Source organism: Anopheles maculipalpis, chromosome 2RL (assembly GCF_943734695.1).
Source record: "Anopheles maculipalpis chromosome 2RL, idAnoMacuDA_375_x, whole genome shotgun sequence".
Taxonomy (NCBI): Eukaryota; Metazoa; Arthropoda; class Insecta; order Diptera; family Culicidae; genus Anopheles; species Anopheles maculipalpis.
The window spans coordinates 8,782,733-8,792,735 of NC_064871.1; the positions used below are offsets into that span (position 1 = coordinate 8,782,733).

Here is a 10,003-nt window from a genome sequence, read left to right on the forward strand (position 1 = left end):
GGTCCCTCAAAGATCGCCAATATCCGATCGGATGTGACATAGTTGCGCCGCGAGGATACCAACAAATCGTCTCGCACGCACTGCACGATTATAGGCCTTCGCGCAAACATTGTCGATCATCCGGTCAACGATTTGCCGATCCGGTTGCGAGAAAATTGAACTACCCTGCACACTGTGAAGTGCGCTTCACTTCTCCGACAGCTTTCGCCTGTACAGTGCGCCGTCACGGTTTCGCTGTGGTTCGAGGTTGGCTATCCCGCATAGCTAGTGGATCATAATTTTTGCTCCTTCTGAAGGGTTTTTTTTTTTGTTCATTTGGACGTTTGTTCTTACTGGAGTACTAGCAGTAGTGGTGCAACAATCGACTAATATCTGTCAAATTTCCTCTTCCATACCTTGCCAGATTCCCGACCTGGAAAGTGACCTGGTTTTAGGGCTTTTGTCGTGTAGTGTCGATCGATCGTGAGCGATCAGGACGTTACTGATCGCCTGTATCGATTGTGTACTGTGTTAGTGTGTGTGTGTGTGTGTGTGCTTGTGCGTACGGGGCCCAGTGTGAGTGTATGTTGTGGAGCAGCCAGCACTGCTGTACGCTCTCCGGTGGTCAAGTGAGTAAGGCTAGTCAAGTGATCGTTCCACACTAGGTAGCTCCAGCACCTTTGCCAACCATGACGGGTAGACGGGAGCGGAGGTCACGTTCGAAAAAGAACCAGCCGGAGGAACCGGTACAGGTGGAGGTAACACCGGCCGAACCGACGATGCTGGACCTGCTCAAGATCCCGGGTCGTGGAGACTCTCCGCGCGATTTCCGTAGCTTGCATCGCGAAAAGTCACCGTTCGAAATTGGCGAACGTCCGGATGTGCAGGTCGCGTCGCAGAAAGCCATCATCGACAAGGCGCTCGTGATGGACATTTCGGGCGGCGTGACGAACGTGGACGAGTACATCTCGCTGTTCTTCACCGACTCGTGCTCGCTGGATCCGGCCAGCTGTGGTGACATATCGACCGTCAAGGTGGTCGTGGTCGAGGAGGAAATAGTCGAACCCGAACCACCGAAACCGGCCGAGGAGCACTCCAAAACGGAGGCGGAGGCGGCCGCGGCATTGGCGCGCATCAAGGAGGAAGAGGAGGCAGGTAAGTCCGCGAAGGAAGCGACTCCACCGCCCCCGCCCCCACCTGAGCCGGAACCAGAGCCAGAGCCAGAACCGGTAGAGGAGGAAGAGGAAGAGGAGGAGGAGGAGGAGGAACCCGAACCCGAACCGCCTCGTCAACCGACGCCCCCACCACCGAAGGAGCCAACGCCCGAGCCGGAACCGATAAAGCCACCGCCCGAGCCCGAATATGACTCAGACGTAGAGCTGATCCCAGTGAAGGAAGAGTTTGATCCGTCGGTGTGGAAGAGCATCGACAGTCTTGAACTTCAGCTGCAGCAGCAGGCCGAGGCGGAAGCGAAGCCCAGCGCCAAGGAGAAGGAGAAAGAGAAAGCCAAGTCCCGTGAATCGTCCCGCCGCGAATCGACACAGGAGATGACGGAACGGGAACGTGACCTGGAATGGCAGCGGCAGCGCCAGATGATGCGACCTCCGCTGGTCATCTCCCACTTGAAGGCGCGGGCCGCACCGAAGGGCTCGACGGTCAAACTGACCTGCACCATCTCCGGTCCGGGCATAACGGTGCGCTGGCTGAAGAATGGCAACCCGATTGAGAAGAGCAGCAAGCACACCTTCAAGGTGAGCGAGGGACTGCTCAGCCTCGAGATCAAGGACATCGACAATGTCGATGCGGGCGAATACTGCTGCATGATCAAAAACAAGAACGGTGAAACGTCTACCAGCACCACGCTAACGGTGTACGAAAATTACGAAACCAAACCAACGCCACCGACGTTCATCTCCATCAAAGGTAACCCCCGAAAATGCTAGTACGCTTAATAGGCTGTTGTACACTTGTGTTTACGATTCCCGGCTCCGGGAGTTGCTCGTTGCCAAGGGATGCTTTCTAGTTCTTTTCACCTAGTCATGTTCGGGAGCGTACGCGTGTGTGACCACCGGGAACTGGTCCACTCAATGCGTGTTGTAGTGTGTTTGTGTTTGTTTCTGAATGTGTAATTGCGCCCGAGGTGTAGTCGGATCGCTGTGCTCTCTGTACTCTGTACTCCGTGCTGTTCAGCCATCCGTTGCGTCAGTCAATCAACCACAAAGCTATCACTAAAGCTGTGTCTGTGTCTTTGTTCGTGATAGTCGATTGACGGTGGATTCTAATTCGATGTATTGTATTATTTTACTAATACATTAAGATGATGTTTCACTAGAGGACAAGCAGCAGGCACCCGCGGTAGTTGCCGGCGAAGGGCAGCAGGTTGTAGAAGCTGCCCCTGCCGAGCAGCCTGCAGCAGCAGCAACAGCAGCAGCATCAGCAGCACCTGTCGAAGATGTTCCGGCCACCGAAACGGTATCAAGCGATGCCTCACTTCCACCTTCCGGTGCTCCTCAACCTCCACCAACTCAACCTCAAGAACCGGCGCCCGTTGCAGTCGAAGCACCTCCACCGGCAGTCGAAGAGCAAGCGGTAGCTCCACCTACCGGTGAGGAAGGCGAAGCACCAGCCATACCAACTGAAGCCGGTGGCCATGCAAAGCATCGACGTTTGGCACCGGAGAAGTCCCCGTCGCCACCACCGATCGGTGGCGATATGGCGCGCTACTACCACAAGAAGATTCTGCACCAGCGTGACAAGCTGCAGTGGTCGGTACACCTAACCAACCGGGCCATTGTGGCCGGACATCGGCTGAAGCTGATGTGCTGTGCGACAGGATTCGATCCGACGCTGGAATGGTTCAAGGATGGACAACCGGTCGAGTACGATGATCATATCGTTGATATGAATGACATGCACCGTGGGGCGTACGGATGCCTCTGGGTAAACGATGTCACCGTGAAGGATGCGGGCGAGTACAAGTGCAAGGCGAAGAACGAGATGGAGGAGATCGAAACCGTGTGCAAGCTAACGGTGGTGGAGCCTGTTACCACCGTGCAAACGTTTGCACCGACGTTCGTGCGCATGGTTCGAGGTAAGCACAGTAGACACGAAATCGTAATCTAAACATGGACGGTGCTAAGTATAGAACTGCTTGTACTATGCTTGGTACTAGCCACCGTGTTAGAAGACTAGTAGGTGACGCTTACACTTGAAGGACGAGATCACGCTTTAAGTGATGTAAGATAAATCTTTATGTCCTGCAAGTCTTCGTGTAACCTAAATACTTAAGAAATTTTCACATCCCATATTACAGCAAGACCTGATGTACTAAAAACTCAACTGCACATCACCATTGCTTAGCTCGCTAATATGTGTACCCTTGCGTGTGTCTCCTTAGAAAACTACGACCCGTACAGCAACATCCTGACGGTGGAGTTTGTGATCCGTGCCAATCCGACGCCAACGCTAACCTGGTACAAAGGCATCATCAAGTTGGGCGTCTACCCTGACAGCCATATGCGCATTTCGCAGCACTTTGACGAAACGGCCGAACATACGATCGCCTCACTCGTGTTCTACGATCCTTCGTACACGGACAATGGGGAGTACATTTGTATCGCCACGAACAGTGTCGGTGAGGCCACGTGCAAGCACACGGTCGATTTCTGCAGCAAGGAGCAATATTTCGAATGGCTTGCCAAGAAACGGCCCGGTTGGTTTAAGGCAGAATCTTACATAGCGGTCGAACCACTGCCCGTACTCGGCGGTGGAGAAGAGGGTACAGGTGAAGAAGGCGAAGAGGAGGGTGAGGAGGAAGAGGAAGCGGAAGGTGAAGAAGGTGAGGGTCCACGGGAACCGAAGGTGAAGCGTGCTCCCAAACTTCCCGATGTTAAGGAATTGCCCGAGGAGGAAAAGAAAGCCGAAGCGGAAGCTCAGGCACAGGTAGCAGTAGAAAAGTCCGTTCAGATAGTGGAACCGGAAGTGGAATCAGATAAAGCGAAAAAATCCGAACCAGAGCCTGAAACCATGTACAAGCGCCGAAAGTCTCGTACGCAGGTAGCGCTCGAGGAGTTCGAACGACGCAAAAAGTTCGATTTCGTGTCGCACATGGCTAATGTGCGTGTGGAACCGGGCAAGACGATGCGCTTGATCGCGTACGTCAAGTGTCCGGAGGAAGTTACCTCCTACTGGAAGAGAGATGGCCGGGTGCTGGGGAATGGGTTGCGACTCACTCACACCACAATGCGTTGCGGAACGTGCGTGCTGGAGATTGAAAAGTGTAAATATCGGGACGCCGGCAACTATACCTGCGTGGCGAAATGTCCGACGTACGGTGAGATCGAGCAAACGTGCACGGTGTCGGTTGTTGAGAAGACGGAAATCAAGGGTGAGGCACCGGTCTTTACCCGCCCAATGCAAGGTACGAGTGCGGGAACACTTTCGTTGTGGAATGTAACGATCATCGTCGTCGTCGGCAACAAAAAGCGATATCAATACTATTCCCTTTGTCCTTGGAACTCTCATGCGAACGTTTTTGTGGACGTTCCCGATTTTTCATCCTTACAGAAAAGTACGACCCAATACAGGACGAGCTAACGCTCGAGTGCTGTGTCCGGGGTGATCCGGAACCAGAAACGGTGTGGATCGTGCAGGGTGTGTTTATGCGTCACAACACCGGTGGTCGGCTTTACTTCCGCAAGTATCAGGACGGGCGTCAGCAGTTGAAGATTTTCCAACCATCGAAGGAGGACAGCGGACGGTACGTGTGCCGTGCAAAGAACAGTGTCGACAAGACGGACTGTGTGTACTATCTGAACTACAAGAACAGTGATGAGGATGTGCTGAAGGTGTTTGAGGAAGAGTTGCACAAAAAGTCGGAAAAACCCATCCTAAGCCGTCATCTGCGTCCGAAGGACTGCGATTACAATCCGGAAGATGAGGCACTGATCAAGTGGTCCGAGACGCGCAGCCAGCACGAGAAGGACTACGACTATCGGTACAAGCTGCATTTTATTACGCAGCTGCAGGATAAAACGGTACCGGAGGGATCGAATCTGAAGTTTACGTGCTACGTTGATGGGAAGTTCCCGCTGTTCATGTGGTACAAGGATGATATACCGCTGGTGCAGGGCCGAAAATATCGGCAGAAGACGCGCCGCGACGGCAAGGTGACGCTGGAGATAGTGAACGTCACAACGGAGGACGCCGGCACGTACAAGCTCGAGGCGCGTAACTACGCCGGTAGCATTGAGTCGAAGTCGGTGGTTAGTGTTTATGAAAATCCGTACACCAAATTCGTTCCCCCAATCTTTGCAAGCAACATCCTAGGTAATGAGCGTGGCAGCGGTACAGCACCACCACCACCACCAATACCATCGTCGCACAGTGCCCCGGCAGCTTCACCCGGGGCCGCCTAGCTTACTTACTACTGCTACTAAACTTATCTAATACCCGTGTCAATATACTTATCTGTCAACTGTCACTACCTAGGGGACGGGTCCGGTATTGGAACCGCTCCCAACGTCACTATCGGAAAACACGGGACGAGGGGCTACTTTCAATTTCTTCAGCTAGTACATAACCAGTGAGACATACTATTCTATTAACGCAAAAGGCCTCAAAGTGATTGGCTGGATAACTTCTACACTAGAGTGTGTTTGTGTGTTTGTGTTTATCTGACAATGTTTTGAATGTTTTGAATTCCCAGAGTACCACCAGCAGGCTAGTACAAATCACTACACAGACAAACCGTGTGCTGCTACTAACAGTGCAGTCAGTAGTGCATACACCTCCCATGCACGTCAACGCACCTCCTCCACACGCTCATCGACCAGCAGCATCGGGTACGATCACACCAAAGTTAAAGACTACTATCGAAGACATCAACACATCGCCACCACCGATTCGCATGTTTACAGTCGCGATAGCAGGCAAACGACCTTCGAGCACCGTCGACCATTGCGTGCATCGTCCAGCACCTATCACAGCACGTATTACTACGGTCCGACCGGCCAGGGGCTTGGCCACTCGAGCGTCGTCGGTGAGTCGAGTCGTGATGTAACGAGCACTTCAGACATCGCGACCCAACGCCAGAGACGCAGCTACTATCACGATCGGTTGACGACCGGAACGCGCCCCGACCGAACGGTACGGGACGCGCGGAAATCGCCGAACGTTCCGGAACAGCCACAGGGACGGCAGTCGGTGGAGCGGACCGAATGGCGGTCACGCGATTGGGCCCGTATCAAGCGTACCAGTCCGGTGCTGGTTTGCGAGATGGAGGATGATACCGGTAGCGGTAGGCACTCGATCGGCAGGGGCAGCAGTATTGCGGTGCAAGGTAAGAATCGTGTTTGTAAAGAAGCTTAGTAAGGCCGTGTAACACGCGGGGGGTGGCTTAGGGTGCACAAATATGCAAACATGGAAACGAAACTGAAAGGAGTTCTTTGATGTGTTATGTAAGCGGTACAGATCAATAGAGAGACTTATCAGAAACAAGAAACAAATTACGATTCTGAGGCTCGATTAAGGGGATCAGTTCGACAAGTGATAGCCCTTTGTCGAACTGATCTTCAAACTTGTTGATCGATCGAATTGTTTTGTCCAATTGCCTTAATAGTAAGAGATCGGTGACCCGGTGGTAGAGGTAACAAATTCGCCGGATTTTACACGGTGGGGCAGGAGTTTAAATCCCGTTCGGACTGATATCACGCAGTAAGATATTCAAGACTACGGGCAAACGGTCTGGATAGGATTTGGGCGCCGGTCCTGCCGTGTAAAAGACCAGCGCAGATGTCGCTTTACCACTGGGCCACCGATCTCTTACTACTAAGGCATGAATTAGTAGAGGTCGTAAAAAATTAAGGAAGAAGTAGTAGATCAGCTTTTGGGATTAGCTTTAGGGATTCAGATTAGCTTTTGAGACCTTCTTCATTAACATTAATCTCTGATCTATTTCACTCTTCTTCCCAAAAAAAAGTTTCCACCAGCGAGTCCACATCATCCCGTGAAGAATCCAAAACCCTACGTACTTCCGATCGCACCACAACGCAACTGCAAGTATCCACGACCGATGTTCACCTATCTGAATCGGACCGTACCAGCAGTAGTAAACGGTCCCAAACCTACCCGTACCATTACCGAATGGACACTTTCGCCACTACCCAGCGGGTGGAAAGTTTAGCTTCGCTCGAAATGTACCAACCGATCGTACAAAGCGTACTGCGGGATCGGCTAGTGAAGCGTGGCTCAAACCTAATACTTGTCTGTTCATTCTGGGGCGTCAACTGTGAGATCGAATGGGTGCACAACTATTCGAAGATTAACAATGGTGCCAAGTATCGCATTTCGCGCCACCAGGGCATGAGCATACTGGAGATCTACGACATCACGCATCAGGAGGCGGGCATGTACAAGTGTGTGGTGCGGAACGAGTGCGGTGAAGACGTTACCAACTGCTGTATTCTCGTGCTGGACCACATCCGGCTATCGTCCGTGAAACAAACGCGACCCGATCGTCACACACTGGCGAGACGTTACTAAGCGATTATCTACAATGGCCGCGATCTGTGTATTTAGCGTTTAGGGCATTGTTTTAGTTCTGTAATTCGTCTCCGTGTTCCATCGGATTGTATTTGTGTGTTTGTGTTGTGTTGGTAACTTTCATCGTAGATCATTTCTTTATGTGTTCTCTGTGTTCGTGTGTATGTGTGCTCTACATGACTAGGGCAAGAACTGAACTGTGTCGTGGCATGGGACCAACAGCTCGGGAAAAACTGTGTATACCCATCAGTTTGTTAATCCGTTTTTTGCTTGTGCAAAAAAATTTCCCTTTCCCCCACAAATTTTCCTACGCTCCACTAGAAACCTACTCGCTACACTCGAACGAGATCGTACTGGAGTGCCGTGTCCGTGGTACGCCGCGACCGAACATTGCCTGGATCAAGGATGGCGAGTACATTATCCCGGGCGACAAGTACGAGCAGTACGATCATGCCGACGGTACCTGCAAGCTGATCGTGACGAACCCGGGCGAGGAAGACTCGGGCACGTACACGTGCGAGGCGGAGAGTGGCGGCTGCAGCGACGCCATCAGCCACAATGTGCAGTTCGTCAGCAAGGAGAAGGTGCTGATGGAACGTACGCACAGTGTGTACCACCGGAATCCGAATCTACCGCACTTCTACCAGGGATTGGCCGACTACTCCATCCCGTCCGGCGGTAACATCTGTCTGGTGGTGGAGGTCCAGGGTAACTGTGAGGTGCAGTGGTTCCGTGATCGCTATCCGGTCACCGGCAAACCGCCGAAGGTGCGCACGTACAGTGATGGTACCGGTATCTTCGCACTGTGCATTACCGCTGCCACGATGGACGCGTCCGGCCGGTACGTGTGCCGTGCGACGAACGCGTTCGGCAAGGCGGAATCCTCCTCGAACGTCGACATCATCAACCCGAACGCGATCAAGGGCGCGAAGCCACCGATCTTTATGTCTCGGCCACAGCCCGAGATCAAGATCAGACAGGGCGATTCGCTGTCGATGGCTTTCAAAATCATTGGCGAACCGAAGCCAAAGAGTGAGTATAAGGCACGGGTAAAACATAGTGAAGGAAAGCGAATAATCATCCATCTTTTCTTTCTACATACACGCACACAGTTCAATGGATGAAGGGCACGAAAGATTTGACCAACTCGCCGCGCACGATCAAGGAAGTGCACAACGACTACATTCGATTCTCGATCAAGGAGGCGGTCGTAGCGGACGAGGGCGCTTACTTCATTGTGGCAAGAAATCGACACGGCATCGATCGCTCGTTCACTAAAGTATCGGTACGTAGTACGCAGTGTGGGAAGGATGGCGAGTTTGCAGGTGCAGGCTATATAATAAGGGCGTCCCCTCTTACATCTTTTCACTTGCAGGTTAAGCCACCGAGGGGTTACAAGAAGCATCTGGAAGACAATCTAGACCGGGATGCACCCGATAAGGGCAGAAAATAAATACAACAACAATGCAAAGCATAGTGCTGAAACTTGACACTTGTAGGTGAGCCAATATTTTCTCTTCTTAAAGCTTAAAGAGCTTAAAGAAATTATTTGTTTCTGTGGTATTTGCACTGGGCTGTGTGTGTGGACAGTTTTACAGACTTAACAACATACAACTGGCAATATAATTATGGCGATTTGGAGATATCACTTTCTGATTATTCTTAAAGCACCTGAGTAGCTGATTTAGTCTGGTGTAGAAATGATAAATTTAATGCTCGGTGTCCGGGTGTCAGCATCACAGGCCTCTGACAACACCTGTTGCTACTACTGATTATTAATGAATGCTCGCTTCCCTGTCCATTCTTGTTTCAGTTTCATTTGGAATGTTACACCAATGTGTTCTGAGGACGCCTATGCTTTCAACGGAGAGCGAACTACTAGTGTGAGTGTGTGTGTGCGTGTTATTAGTGCAGCTAAGTTATCATTGTATCATTGTTCATCGCAACTGCGACGCATCAGCAGCAGCAACAGCAGTTTAACTGCATCGAACCGGGGGGGAAGGTCCAACGAAGCCAAAGAAAAGTAATCAAAACCAACAAGGAAGGTGGATGATTCGAGTGAGAAAGCATTGCAAGAATTTTAATTACCTTGAATAAGTTTTATTTCCCTCCCCGAAACCACCCTCCACTTTTTTTTAGTAAGAGAGAAGTTTTTGAGTTTATACATGAAATAAAAGAAACCGATTTTAAAGAAACTTATCAAGTGAGTTGAAAGCGACGAGGAAGAAAGGTTGAGATCGAGTCGTAGTCGGCCGTGTTTGAAAAAAAAAAAAACGGATACAGTGTGAGCGTCCGAAAACGAAGCAGCGCCATCTGTTGCGCACTAGTGAAAGAGGTAGTAAAAGAGATCGCTGATCGTGTTTCTCTCTAGCCAGTGTTTCTTTTATTAACAGTTAAACCTTAAGAAATACTTACAAAACTTACAAACAATTAGCTGAAATCTGCTACTAACTAGTCTGTCAATGCTTACCTCAAGAAAGCA

At 51.1% G+C, this 10,003-nt stretch overlaps 1 protein-coding gene across 1 annotated transcript; it reads left to right on the forward strand.

Annotated features, from left to right (window-relative positions):
* The first annotated feature begins 668 nt into the window (after positions 1 to 668).
* On the forward strand, positions 669 to 9,484 carry LOC126559651 (muscle M-line assembly protein unc-89-like). The gene is made up of 8 exons (XM_050215822.1): positions 669 to 1,902; positions 2,297 to 3,070; positions 3,377 to 4,399; positions 4,546 to 5,307; positions 7,843 to 8,553; positions 8,634 to 8,806; positions 8,897 to 9,020; positions 9,335 to 9,484. The coding sequence occupies exons 1-7, from the start codon at positions 669 to 671 to the stop codon at positions 8,972 to 8,974; spliced, it is 4,755 nt and encodes a 1,584-aa protein (XP_050071779.1). The 3' UTR covers positions 8,975 to 9,020; positions 9,335 to 9,484.
* The last annotated feature ends 519 nt before the right edge of the window (positions 9,485 to 10,003 follow it).

Coding starts and splice junctions, on each gene's coding strand:
- LOC126559651 (XM_050215822.1), top strand. CDS start 669: ATGACGGGTAGACGGGAGCGGAGGTCACGTTCGAAAAAGAACCAGCCG. Junction 1,903..2,296: donor GACGTTCATCTCCATCAAAG/GTAACCCCCGAA, acceptor TAATACATTAAG/ATGATGTTTCACTAGAGGAC. Junction 8,807..8,896: donor GCTCGTTCACTAAAGTATCG/GTACGTAGTACG, acceptor TTTCACTTGCAG/GTTAAGCCACCGAGGGGTTA.